Consider the following 21548-nt stretch of genomic DNA (forward strand, 5'->3'; position numbering starts at 1 on the left):
CAAGTTTTTTTGGTACGCTCCTTGATTGATTATGATGAAAACAGAGTATAACTAATGCTTGTACATATACAATTCTGAAATATTTAAACTATTCAATCATTTATGATTGGATGCTTATGGCATTAAACACATGGTGCATTGGTCCTTCTTGGACCCTATCACTGTTCATGAACCCTCATACACTGTTTAAAGTCTCTGATTTTTAAATTGGATCATACGCTGCTGTTACGTAAAATATAATAGGAACAGTGTCCAAGACACTTGAACAATTTTCTAGCCTAACTCTCTGTGAACCTCTGAGAAATTCACCAACTACGTAGTCTGAGCTAAGACTCCACCCTCCAACCTTAATAAAGAAACACAGGTTTTTGTCAACATTTTCATTCAATTTTAAGACCTTAATGTCTTGTCCACCTCACCCTCACCACACCACCCTCATTTAAACACCATCTAGGTTTCCTATCTCCCCCCTTCATACTCCTCCATTTTTCATTGCTTTAATAGTCTTGAATCTGCTTTCAATTCTCTCCTCATCCATCTTTTTTCAAAACTTGTTTTTTCTCCCTGTTTGATAGCAACTTAACAGCCAAGTGCTTCACTCGTTTACTCTGTTCACTCCCATCTTCTACTTGATAACAATCATAACTTACCTCAAGTACTACACAGTACACAAGCTTTAGATTTTCAAAAAGGTGATATTTATTCTCAACCTAAACTCTTACATAGGGGACTCATTCTATTCATGTCTTTTGCTTGTGTTCAAGATCTGAGAGAACCAATTGGTCTGCATTTTTGTCTTTGATATCTGGTATGGATCTTGCAAGCAGAAGATACTTGATTTATGTCTCACAACATGTTTCACAATCAGAACCACTTTCTCCGGTCACAAGTCCAGGGGGTTCATTCTTTCATCCTCACCAGCACTCTTCTAGCACCAGTTTTCCCATCATTGCGATTGCCATAATAGGAATAATGGCCACGGCTTTCTTGCTTGTGAGCTACTACATCTTTGTGATCAAATGCTGCCTCAACTGGCACAGAATCGATATTCTAAGACGTTTCTCTCCGTCTAGAAGGCGTGAAGATCCATCACCAATGTACTCACCAGGCACAGAAGCGCGTGGACTAGATGAGGCAATGATCCGGTTAATCCCTGTGATTCAATACAAGACACGAGGGGACGATAGAGAATCTGGGGAATGTGCTGTTTGCTTGAATGAGTTTCAAGAAGAGGAGAAGCTCAGGATTATACCAAATTGCAGTCATGTGTTTCACATTGATTGCATAGATGTTTGGCTTCAGAGCAATGCCAATTGCCCTCTGTGCAGAACAAGCATTTCCTTGACAAGCAGATTCCACGTGGAGCAGCTTCTTGCCCTAAGATCTTCTTCCCCTCCGGATCAAACTCCACCCAGGGAAAACCTCATTGGAAGAGATGAAGATTTTGTTGTAATTGAATTGGGCAATATCCATGACAGAAGCCAGAATTTGCAAGAGAGAGGAAATGGTTTGGAGTTACCATCACCAACATCTGTTATGCGTTCTTGTACACCAAGGAAATTGGAACAAGGAAATGTGCAGAAGAAAGCAATGAAACTGCATAAGGTGACAAGCATGGGAGATGAGTGTATTGATATCAGAGCAAAAGATAAGCAGTTTTCAGTGCAACCAATCAGAAGGTCTTTCTCCATGGATTCATCAGGGGATAGACAGTTCTATTTAGCAGTTCAAGAAGCTCTGAGGCTGCAGAACAGGCAAGTGAATGAAGTCAGCACCACTGAAGGGTGCAGTGGTGGTGGTGGTAGCAATAGAGTGAAGAGATCATTCTTTTCCTTCGGACATGGAAGTAGATCCAGGAGTTCTGTGCAACCTGTTTCTTTGGAACCCTGAAATTTCTCTTTTCTCCTCCCCTCTTTCCATTATGTTTGCAACTTGCAAGTTTCTTAGTTTTTTTTTTTTTTTTTTTTTGTGAGATAGAGATGTTACTATGTTAGATGATGAACAGGTCATAGGATTGTATGACACACAAATATTCAATTGCATTTAATTTTAACTTGAAACCATTATTGCTGTATTTGTATGTTTCTGAGTGTGTAAAATGGCATAGTGTTGTGGTTCGGTCTGGTTGTTTCACACGACAAGGAGATATGATAGTGAGCATCATTGCAGAAATCATCACAGAATAGCTTTCTATAAAGAAAAATACTTTTCCATTTTGGATCAATTAAGTGCACGTTTGTGCTTAGTTACGATTAAGGTAACTGTACATTCTTAAAAAACACCCATGTTATTACTTTTGAAAAAAAAAAAGTTATTTTGAATCGGATTTCATGCTTAACTTAAATCTACAATGTAAGTTGAAATTAATTTTATCGAACTTTCAACTCACATCTTCACATCCGAGGAAACCTTAAAAATTGAACTTTAAATTTAATTTAGTTCCACAAAAATAACTTGTGAAATAAGTTTTGAACTCAGTTATACAATGAAAATTGATCTTTTATCTCTAATCTATTTGAGTTGAGACTACTAAAATTTTTTTTTAAAATTTCTCAAAAGCAAAAGGTTAGTATGGGTTTGAAGTAAAAATAATAGTAGGAAAAGAAGTAAAACAAATGGAAATCAAAGTGGAGCAATTACCAAAATGGAGAATCCAAGGTTGAATATGAAGTAGACAGGTGAAGGTGTCCCAAGGTTTATTTTAATAGAAGGGGGAGGGTGGGGGTTCTTTTTCCATTGATAAATAATATTCACCCACCAAAATTATAATTTTGTACACACTGTGTGTGTTGTAATGCTGGTGGATGGAAAGATAAGTTTGGTCATATTTGGTTGGTTTGGTGATGGTTTTTGTTCCACAGTTTCATCAGTTTCCAGCTTGTAAGAATCAATCATTAATTTGCGGTTGAAATATTATATTAACTAATGAAGGAACATCCAAATTTATTGGTGGTAGTAGTTCATCAATCATCATTGTAGTTATGATTTTGCCCAACCAAACATTTGTCCGCACATAGTAATTTCTCAAGATCGATTACAGGAAAAAATTGAAACATTGATATGAAGTTTTTTTACCTCTTATTTTACTCTCTGCTATGTTTTTCTGATAACAGAGTCCCCCAAAGTGGTGGTGTCTTTGAAGGCCATGTGCACGTAAGCATGGGCAGAGGTACAAGATCTGCTGCACACTTGAGGAACCCGTGAGATGCTACATCTTTGTCAAAAAGGGAAGGGAGAAAAAACACAACCAAAAGTTTAAAGAAGGTAATCCCAAAAACAGAAAAATATAATCATCTATTTCATGGGGCCTCACTGTCTCTGTGTTTTTTCAAATCAGCTCAACATTTTCTCTTCTGTGTGTGTATTTATTTAAAAAAATGTTCTTGGAATAAGACCACACAGTGAATGCAAGATTTGATATCATTTTCTCTCAATTCCACTTGCCTTTTCTTTTCCTCTGTCAGAAATTTCACTTGCTTTTTCAGTGTGTAAGAATATTCTACCAAAAACAACAATGCATAAGAATAATAATCCCTAGAATCGCCTCCCATACACGCTTCCTAAAACTCTTCCAGTAATTGGACATGTTCCTAAAACAACCCTTTTTGGTATGACTACTGCAAGTATGGAAAGAGTCCCATCAAATTGTGTAACATTCAAAATAAAATAATGAAACTAAATGAGTCAAAAGTAACGTCAAAATTTTAAGTTTTTATTGAATAAACAAGGAAAGTGATAAAATAATGAAAATAAATGAAAAGTTGAATAAATAAAATAACGAGGAACCTTTATTACTTTTTAATTTTACTTCTCTTATTTTTTTAGTAAAACATATTAAATTATATTCTTTCTCTATTCATTTTTCCCTTCCCTCCAAATGTGAGTGAGTTTAAAATATATATTGGAAGTTCCAAATCAATTAGAGATAAAATTAATTCATAATATATAAATGGATGCAATCTTCACCTTAAATTGAGTTTTGTAGGATTGAGTTAGATTTAAAATTCACTTCTAACATAATATCAGAATCAAGTTAAAACTTATTCTAACAAAATTCCGTAGACATTCGGTGGGTTTTGTCGGAAAAACAATCATTCTATTATGATCATTCTATTATGGATCAAAATCTCCGAAAACCAATAATAATAAGATGTATGAAGAAATTTGATGGGATGACATTTAGGAAGAAACACCTTTCCATAATTTGGTTATTTATTTTGTTTCTCATATTTATTAAGGTTATAGTTGGGCTTCAGAGGCCTTTCTTTCTTATTGTATTGAGTATCAGTAACGTTGGACTATATGATAACAGATTAGATGACATTCACACGTCAGTTTCTTCGTCCACCTCCATATCATTCTTCTGCACCCGTACATTAAAGAAACTTTCCATTTTTTTATTTTTAATTATATAATCGAAAAGTAAAAACTACTTGTGCAATTCAGATATCATATTTAAAAAAAAAATTGTGAATTGCCAAAAATTGTTAAGAAAAAGAATTTTCGGATTGTATAATTAATAATTTATTTTGGTCTTTAAATTTCTCCTCTTAATCCCCCGTCACCTCCACGAAATTATCTTCTTTTCAATCCCCTCCTTTCTCTGCAATTTCTCAACCCCAATCACCTTGCACTGACTCAGTGATGAGTATTTTAATGAAGAGTATTTTGGGATTAAAGGTTTTATAGGGGTGCAAGAAGAATAAAAGGAAGGTGCAGAACGAAATGACCAGGAAGCAATTGCCTTCTTATTTTATTTCTACAGTTTTTAATTTGACCCATTCTCTCTTGAGTCTTTCGCATATACATTTTCTAAAATATACTAATTATTATTGTCTTTTTTTTTGTCTAAAAAAAACAGAGGAAAACTAGTAATTAGTAAATATATTCATAACCAATATATTTATTGCATAGTACTAATTGGATCGTAGTGTGATATTTATTTATTCCTACACAGTATCTTTTAAATATATATATATATATATATATATATATATATATATATATATATATATATATATATATATATAAATATATATATATATTAAAAATTAAACTAGTAACCATCGAAATTATAGTTTTTCAAATAGATCATATATGTTTATGAACTTTATATTTATTTCTGTCTCTTTTACCAAATTGAGAAATCAAATTTTAGTTTATTTTATCTTCCTTTCATTTGATTATTAAAAGCATGGGATAGAGATGGAAGCCGTGTCATGTTTGTCGTAATGAATGAGATAAGCGCTAAGCTAAAGCGTTGGATAAGATCAATTGCGCGCTACCAACTTCTACACGTCACTCCTTTCTTGCATTGTTCCTTCTTTTGGACCCAAACATAATACAGAATTCTAAATGTCTACTAATTCATTATCATCGTAAACTATTATAACTTTCATCAATCTCTTTTAAATTTTAAATTTTAACATACCATACATATTCTCTAAAATGATTTAATAAATTTCATTCACAAGGCAGCATATTTATAATTTTAATACTAAAATCATCTACCGAAAAAGAATCAAGTCTACTAAAACAATATCTCCCAACCCAATAGGACAAACTAAGATTATTCACATTTAACATTTCACCGTATCTTAATCTTAGTCGGGATTACCTCTAAAACAAAAAAATGCATGTAAGGAAATAAAAAAAAAATTGAATATATTTTGTAAAAAGTATTTAATTTTAAAAAATATTTTGAAGTAATAACACCTATCCATTATGAAAAAAAAATTTAAACTCATATTATCGATTGTCGAGGAAATTAAATGCAAGGCTACTCTTTTTTTAGTTAATGGGCTCAACTTTAATGAGTAAAGACCCATAGTCAGTCACATGTATTCCCATAAACCTATTCAGTTGTTCTTACTTTCCGTTATGTCTCTCCAACCTAAAATATCTCACTTTTTTTCCTCTCTTTCTAAAGTTGGACCTAAGCTATGGAAGCTGCAAGACCCTCCTCCAACGTTCCTCCTCCATGTAAGTTGAACAAAACTCTCTTTCTTTTCCTTTCTTTTCATGTTCCAAGTATTGGTTGTTCCTGATTCGTGATCATAGACCTCACTATTTTTCTTGCTCTTGGTTGTCAACTCCTTAAGTAGTAGTCGTGCTGTGGTGCTTTGTTGTTGGAGCTTGTTTGATGGGTTAACATATGTCAATGTAAGGGAAGCTAGGATTTAAAGCTTTTTTATAAATTTTGCATGTTTTCTAGTTTCTGTATCATGCTTCCAATGCCTGTTTGATGTTCACATTGTATGAAAATGAGTTGGGTGTGGTGTTGCTTGAGTTTTTGGGTCTACATGTGCGAATATATGAAAAACTTGTTAATCTCGTCCAAACAAGCAACTCTCGCCAAAGTGAGAGTAGCAGAAACTCAATTCTGCTTCTGCTCGAGTTGTAGCTCAAGCAAGGAGCTTCAGTTTTAGGCGAAGAGAAATCTCGTTCATGCAAGAATGGCCCACGTAAACCAAAATTTGCAAAAACATGATAGTGCTCACTGTTCGAGCTCTCGTCCGGGTGAGAATGCCTAGCTTAAGCGAGAGAACTTCTGTCGCTTAAGCGAAGACTTCCAGCTTGAGCGAGACTGGTGCAAGGATGTGCTTTATTGCTGCTCTCTTCTCTGATTTGGTTGTTTGTCTCCACGATTGAGTGATTTAACTTCAAGCATGAAGTAAGATACCATGTATGTTTTATGTGATATAATGAGGCTAAGATTTTTCTATGCTTGGTATGAAATGATAATGGATGTGTGAAAATATGTATATGGTATGAGCTAGACATAATTCCATGAGTCTCTTAGGGAAATTTTATGGTGGTGTTTGTATGTATGTAATGGAATATGGATTCAAGCAAGGCTACAGCCTAACACTCTAATGAATTAGTTAGACTCACATAGAATATACTGGTTCAAGTGGTGAGAGTAGCAGGAGATCCTAGTCTCTGGCAAGATAATGACCTTAGATGATCATTGACTAACCTTATGCTTGGTAGGGTGAAACTCATTGGCAATGACTCTACAAAACAGTAGAGGTCACCACAAGTGCAAGGAACCAGTGAATCCGATCTCATTACATGTATCCTAATAATGAAGTTAGAGGGTCTTTTATTGCTTGCAATCACATGCTTTGTGTGCTTACTGTTTTTGTTTTTGCCTCTATTCACAATCTGTTTAATAAATTGTTTGTTCATTTATATGTTAAAAATTATTTTTTTATTAGCTTACCATTCTTTTCTCTTTGCGTCTGATTTCTTGTTGGTTTTTTCCTTTGCAAGGATCACCAAATTTTGGTGTGAGCAAATATGAAGACCCTTATTGATCACTATGGTGATGGAGATGTTGTCTAGTTAGGCGTGTTGGATCATGCTCTTTGAGCATACATTGATGAACTGTTATTTTGAAATTCTTTGTTCTGTGAGCAATCCTTTTAAACAACTATTTCATGTTTAGTCTATGTTTATGACATTATTTTGTGTCTATGATACTTCTGTTCTAGTATATTTCGGAAAACTGTAATAAGTTAATTCTGATATACTTATATTATTACTCTAATTTATTATAATTTTGTGATATTTTATTGATTAGATTTATCTATTAAGTAAGATATTAACAACGTGAGATCACATTCCATTACATTAGTGTCAAATCTCGTATTTATATTTTACATACTATAAGAATAAAAATTGAATTATCTTTCTTTTCTCTAACTTTTTAATTTTAATATATTTACATAAAAGAAAAGTTTTGTAACTTTAATTTATTAATGAACTTATGTTTAATATACTGAAAAATAATTGTTTCTGTAATTTAACATATTCTTAATAAATACACAAATTTACTTATTTATAGAACATTAATTTATTTCTGGGAAAGCCATTGCAAGCCTTTTATCATTCAAATATATTTTTTTAAAACATGACTAATAATTTACTGATTCAAATTATACCTCTTTAAATAATGTTTCCAGCATGATTCTCCAATAAAATTTAGTTATTCCGTTCTGATGACTCAGAAGTCTTTTTGGATAAAACATTAAGTTCAACTAAAGATTGATGTTTATGTTATAAGATAAAATACTTGTTTTTTTTTTAATTTTATAAATTAAAAATGTTTTTTTATTCTAGTAACTTATATATATATATATATATATATATATATATATATATATATATATATATATATATATATTATCATTGAGTTAGGAAAGCTATACTGAGAATAACAAGTGTACTATTTTTTACTGTGAAATTAAGCAAAACCCTACTTTTAATTTGAAAAGTAACATCTAAAACATCAGCTTCGACCATGTTGGTGTTCATCTCGGATTAAACTGTGTTGTTTGTTTAGTTTGCAGTTGGTACAGCAAACACAGCACATGCACTCTCCTTCTTCTATATATCATCTCCACCTCCACTCCTAAACGCACACACCGCATCTTCAACCCATCACAATGAAGATAATGGTAGCCGTCAAGCGAGTCGTCGATTACGCCGTCAAAATCAGGGTCAAGCCCGACAAGGTAAGAAACTCACTCACAAGCTCACCTTTTTTTTTTCTTTCCGCTCCCAATTTGGCTCAACACGACGCCGCTTTGCAGACGGGGGTGGTGACCCAGAACGTGAAAATGTCGATGAACCCCTTCTGCGAGATTGCCCTGGAAGAGGCCCTTCGCATCAGAGAGTCTGGCTTGGCCTCCGAGGTTGTCGCTGTCAGCATCGGACCCTCTCAATGCGTAGATACTCTCCGAACGGGTCTTGCCATGGGAGCTAACAGAGGCATCCACGTCGAGTCCACTGCTTCCCTGTTCCCTCTTTCGGTTGCCAAAATCTTCAGAAAGCTCGTGGAGATTGAGAAGCCCGATCTTCTCATCCTTGGCAAGCAGGTATTACTACTACTGTTATCCTTTCCTTCTATTTGTGGAAATTCAGGTTTTTGTTTGTGCGGGTGTTCTGCAGATCAATTATTAGAGTAGAAATTGTTGTTTCAACTTGTGTTGTTCTCTATAAAGTGTTCTTGCTATTTTTTTTTACAGGCTATCGATGATGATTGCAATCAGACAGGGCAGATGGTAGCAGGACTCCTCAACTGGCCTCAAGGGACTTTTGCTTCAAAGGTTAGCGTTGTCCATTTCATCATCTGCATAATTAGTAAACAATGTCTTCATGACTATCTGTGATGTGCTAAGTTACTTGTCATTTTAATGCACTGTAATCAGATTATTTTACTGTTTCTGTCCTCCATTCTTCCCAATTTGGTCAAAGCTAAATGTTTTTCTTTGAACATCAAATGGGTTCCTTCAAATGCAGTGACGTTGGTTGGGTTTTCTCATTTTTTTTTCCTACTATTTATCACTGCCCTGCCCATCTAGAATAGGATTATTGATGCCTTTGTGAAGTCATTAGGCGTTAGTCATAGGACTTCCTTTCTTCATTTTATTTTAGGATGGGTATATACATGACATGTTAAGTTGGGTATGTGTACATGACAAACCAACCGCTAATAGCATGCTTGGTTCTGTCGCCACCCCAGATAGTAGTGGTTTGTGGGAAAGCTCCAACGTTTTAGAACGAAGAACTTAGTAGTAGCTTTTCCACAAACCATGGTTTGGGGATTTTCAAAGCCTAAATCTAAGATGTTATCACCAGTTATTATAGAAAATTTATCCAATCTTATGCAGTACTTGTTGCACCCTTGACTAATTTGCTCAAGAAGGATAAACTTTTATGGGGAGCAGAGCAAACGAAGCCTTCTCCTTGCTCAAGCATGCTATTACCAAGGCACTAGTCTTAGTTTTACCTGATTTTTCAAAACCATTCACTTTGGAAACCGATGCCTCAGGGTGGGTATAGGTGTTGTCCTGAGTCAACAACAACATCCTATTGCTTATTTTTCATTAAGACTGATAAAAAAAGCCTCAGATCTCTCAGGAACAACGATGTCATACACCTGAACAATAGAATTGGTTGCACAAATTGATTGGGAATGACTTCACCATTGAGTATAAACCTGGAAAAGAGTGGAAAAGAGAACGTGGTTGTTGATTCTCTTTCTAGATCCTTCTTGATGGTACTATCTCATTCTCAACTCCAGCTACTTCCAGCTTCAAATCCATCTTCCCCTTTCCCTTCAAACAGCAAATGACATCAAACCTTTCCCTTCAAACAGCAAATGAGATCAAACAAACACAGGCTAAGGGAAGCTCTTGCATCAGACCTGCAATTGCATACAATTATGCAGATCTGTTTACAGAACACTCCTCCTAATCCACATTACTCAGTTTCAGATAAATTACTATATTGGATAGATTAGTTTTACCCAAGGGACATAATCTGGTGCATAAAGTTCTACAGAAGTTCCACAGTACATTGTTGGGTGGACACTCTGGTTTCACTAGAACATTGCAGAGAATCACAGCTCAAGTTTATTGGCATTGTATGCAAAAAGACATCAAGGAATTTGTGCAAAATTGTCTCATTTGCCAACAGGCCAAGCACAATACAACACTACCATCTGGATTGCTTCAACCATTACCCATTCCAACTCAAATATGGGAAGATGTGGCCATGGATTTCATCATTGGCCTCCCTTCTTCAAATGGGCATACTCTCATCATGGTGGTCATTGATATGCTTTCTAAATATGCTCATTTGGCAAGCTTGAAATCAGACTTTAATAGTAAGCAGGGGGCTGGGTTATTTATGAGAACCATCGTAAAGTTACCTCTTCAATATTCTTGAATATTGATTGAACTTATCCTAGATTCCTTGTAAGATCAGACCTTGTGCCATCCTTTCACCCAATTTTTCTATCAAAAGTAGTTTAGAATTTGGTCATTGTTGTTTCTTGTGTCAAACTGTTTGGTAACAAAAATTATTGATCAAGTTACTTAGCCACTGCTTTCAGAAAAAAATCTCTTTATTTGGCACTTGATTTTCTTGGAAGGATACCCGGTCATTTGCTTGATTTGAATTAGAGTAATCAAGTTTTCATGTGGTAGAATTTATTAATTTTTCGTTATGTAGGCATATAGAACATGTTCTTTCTTCTGATTAAATTATTTTATAACTAACTGCTGCTTTCCAGTAGGTTGTCCTCGACAAAGAGAAAGGGGTTGCCACAGTGGACAGAGAGGTTGATGATGGTATAGAAACTGTGCGTCTGAATTTACCAGCAGTAATAACGTGAGTGTCATATTCTTTTATGTTTTAAAAGAATGTTGTATACACCCTATCTATATTTCTAAGAAGCCTTACCTTTTTATACTTGCTGTCATCTGGGTTTACCTTTATCACATGGTGGTGACCTAAAACCCATTTATTTTCAATTTTCTTTTCATTTCTTTCATAACTAAATTTCAAATAGCTTACTGGATCATGAAGCAACGTAAAATCTTTTATAAACTAACTTCTCCCTAAATTCGTAAGAAAAGCTTTCTCTTTGACTAATATTGCTGGTTTGTATGCATGTGATTGAAAAGAAGGAATATCATGTTAATTGTAAGGTTGTAGTTTTCGTTTTATTTTCTGTATTGTTTAGCATGGGAGTGTTTGAAATCACAAGTGTGGTATGAAATATTGTACCCTTTACCAAATTTCTGAATGCAAACATGAATTGTTTCTTGTTTAACATATCAAAGTCACTGTGTCATCTTCAAATTTTGATCTATTCATAACTATTCTTGAAATTTCCCTGGGATGCGCATCCTTATGATGCAACTATATCAAGTTTCGTGATTATTCTTACAAGATTATCTCTTTTCTTCATGCAGCACCGATCTGAGATTGAATCAACCAAGGTATGCTACTCTTCCGAACATAATGAAAGCAAAGTCGAAACCCATAAAAAAATTCACTCCGGAGGAGTTGAATGTGGAAATAAAATCTGATTTGGAGATAGTTGAAGTGACAGAACCTCCCAAGAGAAAAGCAGGGGTTATTGTTTCATCTGTGGATGAGCTTATCGACAAACTAAAAAATGAGGCTAATGTCATTTGATTATTCTCTGTTTACCCCAGTTACTTCTCAATAAAAGATGAATAATCATGATCCGACATTCTTATATATTTCATCAAATAACACGATAAGTTAAAATAGTGTTCCTTTTTACTTTATTTATAGTAAAATTGAAATAGTTTGAATTGAATATAGAATCAACTATATGAAAAAGAAAATCACATTATATTATAGCAAGAGTTTCGGCAATAGTTATTTCCTTAACAAAAATCAACTTTTCCTGATTGGTAGTCATTTTCTATTAAAATATGAGAAACACTGGTGCCACTGTTAAATGCATTTTTGCATTTACATTATCCCAGAGATGAGCATCTAATCACAGGAAAAGAAATCCACAGTTTGATTTATAAATTGTAACGTAATGTCAACTTGTTTCTGAACCACTAAAATTCAAAAATAATTTGTAAAATTGAAGAATTCAATCTAGTTAGTTCCACTATAGATTTTTTTTTCTTTTCAGAAATAATGTTTTAAAAGATATTATCTTAGTAAACTCCTAGTTATTCTGTTTTTCACACTAATATGGATCACTATAGCAGTAGGGAATTCAGAATTCGGAGAACCAAATTCCCAACTATATTTGGTATCTTTGGCGACAAAAACACATGAAATTTAGTTTCATGTGTTTTTGTCGAATTTTGGAAGGTCTTTTTTTTGTCGTACTATTTGAGAGGTGTCGAAAGTCCCATTTAATTAAAAATAAAGTTAATTTATAATATATATATATATATATATATATATATATATAAAGTAAGTGTAAATTTAATTTTATAATTTAATTTTATAAAATTAAATTAAGTTTATAGTCTACAACATAATTTTAAAAAGTACGAGTTAGAGTTTATTGAAAATGGTTTAAGGGTTTTCGAGATTTAAAATAAATTTAATAATGAAACATTTTTATTTATTAATAAAATAATTTGTTAAAATATATCATAATTTTTTTTTTTACATTTTTGTTATGCACCATTGTCTATTAAATTGTCAGTACTAATTATATGATTAAGTATGTTTTTAGTTCCTTTAATGCAAAATTACAAATTGTCCATCTCTGAAATTTAGATAAATTTTTAAAAATTAATTGATATAGTCATTTTAATTTAATTATGTTTTTATACATTTCATGTTAATATTTGAGTTGTTTATTCCGTTTGATACATTCTCATTCCATAATCTGCTAAAGATATATACTAATGATAATGGTGGTAGAGGAGGAAGGAAAAAAGAAGAGATGAAAAGAAAGAAAACAAAGAAGTGGACGAGAAAGAAGATCTAATTATGATATTTATTGATGAATTTTAATTAATAATTATAAACAAATTTTGGTCATCGATAATTATTAAAAAATTCAAAAAACAAATATATTATGAACTAATTTTTTATATTATCTATATATATTTTGTTTGTAAATAATTACCCATTTTTTTATAGTGAAATACTTTGACCTTTCCTTCATGGTACTTTACTAGTCAATTACAATAGTTGTGGCCATTCCTTAAATTTGAAAGTTTTAAATGGTTAAGAAAGGAATAAAAAAGTTTTATAAGGTGGGGTCTTGTGAAAAGTATTTAGACAACGAAAAAATATTTCCATACTTAATTTGGTTATTCACCGCTAGGCATACAAACTTGTCTAATAGACGTCAATTTTTTTTTTTCATATGTAAAAGATTTTGGAATAACAAATATATTAAAATTTAAGGAAATTAATTAATTAATTAATTTATATATATATATATATATATATATATATATATTAATTAGGATCCTTCACATGTAATCCGTCTAAAAAGAAAAAAAGAAAAACTTGTTCTTCTTTATTTATAATTTCTTTTGAAAAGTGATTATACATTAGCAATCAATTTTTTAATGTTAAATTAAAATATAATTTAAAATATTTAATAAAAATGTAGTTAGACGTTGATATGGAATTAGAAGTTAACACCACTTAAAAAGAAAAGATACGTTAAAGCTGTATACTGTTGTAAAGGGACATGGTTTTTCAGGTTGGTTCATCGTACTTTTAGCATTTCTATTTTTATCTTATATCTATTTACAGTTTCATAAATTATTATTTTATTATAGCATTCATTAAGTATTTATTTTTATTATGTGAATGTAATATTATTGTATTATAAAAAGAAATTATGAACGACAAAAAGTTATGTTTCATTCCTCTGCATTTCAAAGGACATTTCCAAACACACGTTAATGCTACAAACTTTTACTTCAACACAAACACGATCTGATTTTTAAAAGGAATACTTGAGAGGATTGGAAAGCAGCAAACTTTGTTGGTTTTACAGAAAAGTGTTTATCGAAAAAAAACATAGAAACCTAGCTTCATGACTTCCATGTTCTGTTCTCTTCCCAATTCCTGTTAAATTGACTACATTCTGCATTCTGGGTCTGCAGAACTGCACTGTGATTTATCTGTGCTCTTCATGCAAACCACTTGGTCACGTTCTTTGCCCCATAACAGAAAGTAAAGACCAATTATGACAATGAGTGAACCTATGATGCTGAACATCCATCACAAACAAATTTCAGAAATGTATTAGTTAATTTCTCATTCTATCTACTGCATGTTCTACCTTAGGTAAGTGTCGCATGCTTTAAATCAGGGATAATGTGATCAAGATCCTTATATCCTAATAACAAAACTGCTATAAATTAACTAAATATTCACTATTTTTAGGATAAAGAAAAAACGATCATGTTAAAACCAGCTTTAGCAGAATTGCATTCTTTTGTAAATTTTGAAAGGCATCGGTTATTACCTTCCCAAATAAAGTTTCTCACCAAAGACAAAGTAGGCTAGAATTGCCACCAATATAGTAGAAAGAGGGTTGAACATTGTGACAAAAACTGGTCCTCTTTTCTCAGTGCACCATAGTTGAATGTAGATTATCAAGCCAGCAACTACAACTCCCTGCGATCAATGATTGATATCGTTAAAATTATGGATTTTATGCTTCCTTTTTGTTGGTACTAAGATTTTATACACTTCATTTAACAGCTTATTGTATTATATATATACTGACACCATATATTGTGGACCACAAGTCAATGTTTAGCCCCATAGTCCATGCAGAAGAGTCGTGTTCTATTATAACAGTAAAAACAGCTGATTGTGCTGCTCCAACAAAGCACATCCACGTGGTGAGTGAGAGTTGAGCAGGGTATCTTTTCAAAGTCGATGCCTGAATTCCACAAAAACATGATAAAACTAAGAATTGTCACAATTTCTAGTTACAACCAAAAGAACACCAATAAGAATCCATGTTGTCCGTATATAGACACGGATACAGATATCTCACACACAAACGAAGATATGATTAAATTTAAAAAAGTATAGAACACGAGATACCATAAAAATTGTGACACAAATATACGTATATATTAGTTTGAAACTCTCAATGGTTATTAATATTGTGTTGAAATCATGTAAAAAAATCTTTTAAAAGTGTCTTACAAGTACAAGTATTGATATCCTATATGTGTAGAATACCGACACTATTTATGAGAAAGTTATGATAGGTTAACAAAATGTTTTTGAAAAAGTTTTCACAAACTTTCTTATTCAGGCAAAAAAATATTATATTATTATTTTATTTTTACTGAAAAATAAAAATTTAATCTACTTTAATTCTATTTTTAGAATCTTCATTAAGTTTGTCAAAAATTTTGTTTTCAAAAGATAATTTTCCTTTATGAGGCGCGTCCCTGCTTCATAGATAAGAATAGAAAGTAGAAACGAAACTACTTTATGCATGGCGTGAAAAATGTAGACAGAAGTTTTGAGTTAAGGTGAAAACCTGCATAATGTACCATAAAGACCATGCAACACAGCTTGCAACTGTAAGAATCGAACCCTTTAACCAGTCTTCGGTGATAGCAGCACTTTTCGGTCGAATGTGGATTAGAGGACGCCATAAATTTCTCATCACGGGTCCTTTGTACAGGGTCATAATCAAAACACCAGCTAAGGAGATCATGGTCCCAATAACTTTTGCAATACCTCGAGGATTCCAAACATCAACAACCTCAAACCTACACATAACTCAACTCTTCTAAGGATTAAATAAATGTATTTTAATAACTCTAAATTCACGTCGATGAAGAATTAAGCAAACCTGATTGCTACTGCAATAATGAAGGTAAGGGAAGCTATGGTGTTGACCATGGAAGCAACAAAGGTCGGATTTGTGTAGTTCAGGCTTGCAAAGTACATGTTAAGGGTTACACTAACCCTGAAAATTTTCATGTTAGACAAATCAAGTTTCCACTCTAAGGTTATAAATATTAGAAGCATGCATGGTCCTTACCCTAACAGAGAAAGCAAAAAAAATTCCATGAGAAGAGCAAATGTCAGCTTTGGTCTAACATCTCTGCATGATAAAAGTTATAGGATCATACCAAACTCAATTGTTAGCATAAATTGAAGTTGATGAGGAATGAAAATGCAAAATTTGATATGAAACAAGTGAAGTGTGTATACATATGTACCTCTCCAGAAAGTATGCAAAAGGGAACATAACAAGCGTGGCCACAATATGGCGATAGGTTACATAGACATGAGGACTCATCCCATGATTGAAGGAGGCTTCAGTGATGAAATATAATAAGGTATATCCCACCTGAACTATAACCATGAACAGGTGTGGCTTTAACTCTCTGAACACAAACACATCAGAACCTCTTTTCTGTTGTTCCATAGCTTTAGCCATTACTGAATGACTATATGTGATTCAGAAGCTCAAAATATAGCCGATGAGCTTGCTGAATGTGATTCTCATTGCAGTTGATGCGGTATCATGTTCTTTATTAAATTCCCACAAAATGTACTCAACATTCATGACTAGACTATGACTTCAGAATGCGCAACTAGATGGATACTGGAGCAGAAAAAAAAAAAGTATATATTATCATTTTCAAAAGTATACTGATTGAACGTTTACTTACCCGAAACTATAACTATTCTCTTTATTAATTTATTTGTTGTGCTTGCTGAAGTAGAGTGAGATCATACGTGAAGCAAAATATAATTCTGAATTTGTTCACTTTTTCCTGCTATGTTTTGCTGACAAGGAATTTCTGAAACACCCCACACGTTAATCTGATTCAAATTTAAGTTTGAGACTATGTCTTGTACGAAGTTACACTGCTAAATATTCTGAAAAACTCAATAATGATATGATAGTCGAGATAAATTTATATGGTCCAATGGCTGAAAACTACAGTGACCCCTTATAAAATGGTACGTCCCATTCATTTTTGTACTGATCTAATCTGATATGGGAAAAATAATTCAGTGCTTTAATAAATTGCCCCACAGTGGGTTGAGATGTTTTATTAAATTTATTAAAGCAATTCAATTTCCATGTAGCCATGCATTATGATATTTCAGGAAAGGAAATATAGCACTACTTTTGGTTTTCTTCTACCTAAAACGCAACATCTAAAGCAATTAACTTTATTGTATGGCCAGTACCAAACACTATTAAAGCAAGGATAGCTCACAGCATTAATGGAGATTATACCATCTAATAATTTATTTATAATTTGTATATAATCCAAAATTCAGTGTCTGTCCTTTCATCTTTTTTGATGGGGATTATTCTTTAGTTGTTTGATTCAACAAACCTGCTATGGACTGAATCGGTATATATGAGACAATAATTGTTATTCAATAATTTGGATACTTTTTTTATTTTCTTAAATCATTGCATTTCTTTTTGTTAACTGTTTTACTAAGAAGTGATGTTTCCAGTCAAAGCTTGTTTTGCTTGTATTTTTATTATTCCTGATCACATGTCACTAATGTAAGTAATCCTTAACCACCACTTGGATTTAGTCTCAAACAGAATAAATATCTATTAGTTTCTAAATTATTTCTTCCTCTGTAATTTAAATACATTCCAATTGTTTTCCTTCTCACTTGGAATACAAACAGAAAAGATTAATTCCAAAGAATAGATACGTTACAAAAATAATAGCCATTTAGTAACGAAAAATATAAATAATTAATTTAAACTATCTTATAAATTAATAATTAATAATTTTTTATTTATAAAATAATATCTAAATTAATCCCTAAAGTAACTAATTATCTTGGTCTCTAAAATTAATTACTATTTATATAATAATTATACGATTAATCAACCATATATTTCACCAATTTTCAAGTTTTGCACATAAAGTTTATTTTATTTGCAACATATATATAAACCATCTGAGGTTTGAATTAAAAAGGAAACGAAAATTATTTAATTCAGATTAGGATTAACATTCCATTAATAAGGTAGTGTCTTTTATTAATATCTTTGTGTAATAAAAAAATAGGCTATACATCGAATATTTATCAAAATTAGTAAAATTGAACAACAAGCACCAGTGGTCTAGTGGTAGAATAGTACCCTGCCACGGTACAGACCCGGGTTCGATTCCCGGCTGGTGCACTTGTAGTTTTTTTTTTTTATGCTTTTCCTTTTTTATTATGATTCAATTTTTCAATAGTCGATGTATTAATTACAAAGTATGAATTCTTTTAAATTAGAAGTATTACTTTCAAACATTAATAGTTGCAGTTTAACTATATAAAAAAATTATTAATGAAACTTGAAAATTATTATTATAAAAGTAAAATAAATAACGTATAGTTGGAAAATTCTAGTTTAAATATTAGAAAAATTATTTTTATAAATGACATTAGACTTACTAAAATCAACTAGTGATATTATATCAATAAAATTATTATTATTGTATATTGCTATAATTATAAAAATAAACATAAATAATTTTTATTATCTTATTATAAATAGTTTTAATTTATTTTGTAAGTAGTTTTATAATTATGAAAATGATTAAGTTTAAAAAAGGGTCAAATTAAAAAATGTTTAATTTAAAAAAAACAATTAATTAAAAAGTAAAATTGATGAAATAATTATTTTAGTTTAAATAGTAAAATTGAAAAATAAATGTGAATAAGTTCATGTATATTCTAACATCCCAAATTAATAGAATAATTCTATTAAATGAAGCATCACACAACTATAAATAATTAGAGCACCAGAGATGAAATATAAAGACTTAATCATTATAGTCATCCCAAATTATACCGCAAAAGAGAACTTAAGGCACAAAACAATGCCAATAACAGAACTAAAAACAGTTTAGCAAAAGATTGCTGACAGAAGAAGGAATTACAAAGGCAACAATGCCTCAAAAGATGCCCAAAAAGAACAATAACTAAACACATAAACTAGACAGCAGCATCACTACCCCTACACAATCACCAGAAACTCCCATATCTGCTCACACCAAAATTGGTGATCATTGTAGTAAGAAAAAAAAAAAACCAAACAGGAACACAACATAAAGAGAAAGGGTAAGCTAGAGATAAAAATAATTTTCATCATATATATATATATATATATATATATATATATATATATATATATATATATATATATATATATATAAACACTTAAAATTGTTTGTCATCTTGCAAAAATTTGTTTTGATGTTAAGTTTTTAACATTTTTTTGATAAATGTCTTTTGCAGATTTACAATCGACACAAATTAAAAAATTTTGGTTAAGCAAATCAGATTGAAATTTTGAAACACAAAGAACAATTGCTAAAATTTCTTTCTTAAGAGTCGAATAATTCTGCTGTGCAGGATTAACCCACCACTTTACATAGAAATTCTTTTGTAATATTGGTAGTCTGTTTGGATGTTCTTTCTTTTCGAACTTATATTGCCATGAGAATACCCTTGCTAAGGAAAATTCGGAGTAGTACTTCAAATCTGCAGGAGTCATTGAATCGATATATATATATATATATATATATATATATATATATATATATATATATATATATATATATATAAAAGAAGATTTTTAAACCGGCATTTCAATAAGCACACAAGGCATGTGATGACAAACAATAAAGATCCTTTAACTCAATTATATGGATAAATATAAAAAGATCAAATTCATTAGCTGCTTGCATATGTGGTGATCTATACTGCTCTACAGAGCCATTGCAATTAGGTTTGATCTTACCACGCACAAGGTTAGTCCATGGTCATCTAGGGTCATTAGCTTGTCAAAGAGTAGCTTGGCAAAGGAGAGTTTTATACTATTCTCGCTTAGGCTAGAGGATTCTCGTCTGGGGGAGAATAGCAGTTTCTCTCCTATTCTTGCATGCAACATCAGAAACCATCCAAAAAATATATACATCATATTATCACACCATCATCCAAGCACTTCAACACAAAAACAAAACCAAAACAAGCAAAATATTTTAAAAACATGCAAAATCCTAACCTCCTTTACTTAGATAAAGAGTTACACTTGAGATGAGAAAACCTTTAGTGGAAGGAGTACCAAGGCCACGAACAACTTAGAGAGTTGTAAGTGAGAACACAAGAACGAGAATGAAGTCATAAAGAAGACCCTATACAGAACCAAGGTTGGGTATTGAACTTACATGAAAGGAGGTTTCGACTAGCTCGGAGAGGAGTTTTGCAGTGCCCTAGCTCAACTTTCTACTTCAAAGGAGAAGAAAGGGTGAGAACGGGTCTGGATGCATGTGAAAAAAAAAAGAGAAAAGTGATGAGTGAGAAAGTTGAAGAGATTGTTTGAAGTAGAAATAAATGGACTGACCTAGGACCTACCAAGTTGAACCCAAGACTTAAAAACAAGAAAGTGGACTTCACGTACATGTATATATAACTATATATGAATATATAACTAAATATATAAAAAATTATTTAAATGTTAAACAATTATTGTCGATTAAAATTTTTCTTAGTCAATATTTATAAAATAAATCAAGTAAACTATTGATATATAATAACATTTGAATTGGTAATAAAAGCAATATAATCACAGTAAAAGTTGATAAAATCATCACGAAAACGTGAATCAAATTATATAATGCACATCTTTTAAAAGATAGTTTTCCTAATATTTATTAGTAAAAATTCTCATATTATACGAGATTTTTTTTATAAATTTGTTAAAAAGAATATGCAAGAAAAGACTTTTTTCTGTTATTTTTTTTTAAGAATCTTAATTGGCAGGTCATTTCTTTATGAGTAATTATTTTCTACAAAATTATAAAATTCATAAGTATTTCCTACAAAATTTATTATGAAAAGTATTTTATACAAAATAATTGGCAGCAATTTTGTGCAAATTTTTTTCATAACAAAATTTATAAGTATTTCTTACAAAAATAAAATTTTAAAACAAAATTGACAAGAAATATGAGTTTTTTTAGTAGATTTTTCTACAAAATTCTGATTGATATTAAGTAAAAAATAATAGTGGTTAAACTCAATAAAAATACTTCTAACTATCTAAAAAGAAAATATTTTGTATCAATAACAATAGAAATCCTAATCGACATCAACCTAAAATTAATAATTTTAATACTGGTTCTTTATTAATGTCCATAATCTATAAACAAAAGATCGAGTTGAAAAAGAATTACTATGATAAAACATGTGAGTTTGAAAATTGA

At 31.5% G+C, this 21548-nt stretch overlaps 3 protein-coding genes and 1 non-coding gene across 4 annotated transcripts; 3 read left to right on the forward strand and 1 right to left on the reverse strand.

Moving 5' to 3' along the window:
* The first annotated feature begins 254 nt into the window (after nucleotides 1-254).
* LOC114190151 (RING-H2 finger protein ATL16) lies at nucleotides 255-2118 on the forward strand. Its single transcript, XM_028078938.1, has one exon. It carries the CDS (start codon nucleotides 811-813, stop codon nucleotides 1888-1890), a length of 1080 nt encoding a protein of 359 aa, XP_027934739.1. The 5' UTR covers nucleotides 255-810; the 3' UTR covers nucleotides 1891-2118.
* A 6119-nt stretch (nucleotides 2119-8237) lies between these two features.
* Nucleotides 8238-12095, forward strand: LOC114189965 (electron transfer flavoprotein subunit beta, mitochondrial). The gene is made up of 5 exons (XM_028078695.1): nucleotides 8238-8519; nucleotides 8598-8882; nucleotides 9033-9113; nucleotides 11087-11181; nucleotides 11769-12095. The coding sequence occupies exons 1-5, from the start codon at nucleotides 8451-8453 to the stop codon at nucleotides 11992-11994; spliced, it is 756 nt and encodes a 251-aa protein (XP_027934496.1). The 5' UTR covers nucleotides 8238-8450; the 3' UTR covers nucleotides 11995-12095.
* Nucleotides 12096-14159: 2064 nt separating this feature from the next.
* Nucleotides 14160-17146, reverse strand: LOC114189713 (WAT1-related protein At5g07050-like). Its single transcript, XM_028078370.1, has 7 exons — nucleotides 16521-17146; nucleotides 16340-16402; nucleotides 16148-16264; nucleotides 15830-16064; nucleotides 15056-15214; nucleotides 14792-14943; nucleotides 14160-14533 (listed from the first exon to the last, which is right to left on the reverse strand). Exons 1-7 carry the CDS (start codon nucleotides 16739-16741, stop codon nucleotides 14401-14403), a joined length of 1080 nt encoding a protein of 359 aa, XP_027934171.1. The 5' UTR covers nucleotides 16742-17146; the 3' UTR covers nucleotides 14160-14400.
* Nucleotides 17147-18401: 1255 nt separating this feature from the next.
* On the forward strand, nucleotides 18402-18472 carry TRNAG-GCC. The gene has a single exon. It is a non-coding gene; the product is annotated as a tRNA-Gly (tRNA).
* Nucleotides 18473-21548: the final 3076 nt, after the last annotated feature.

The sequence above is a fragment of the Vigna unguiculata genome, chromosome 7 (genome assembly GCF_004118075.2).
Source record: "Vigna unguiculata cultivar IT97K-499-35 chromosome 7, ASM411807v1, whole genome shotgun sequence".
Taxonomy (NCBI): Eukaryota; Viridiplantae; Streptophyta; class Magnoliopsida; order Fabales; family Fabaceae; genus Vigna; species Vigna unguiculata.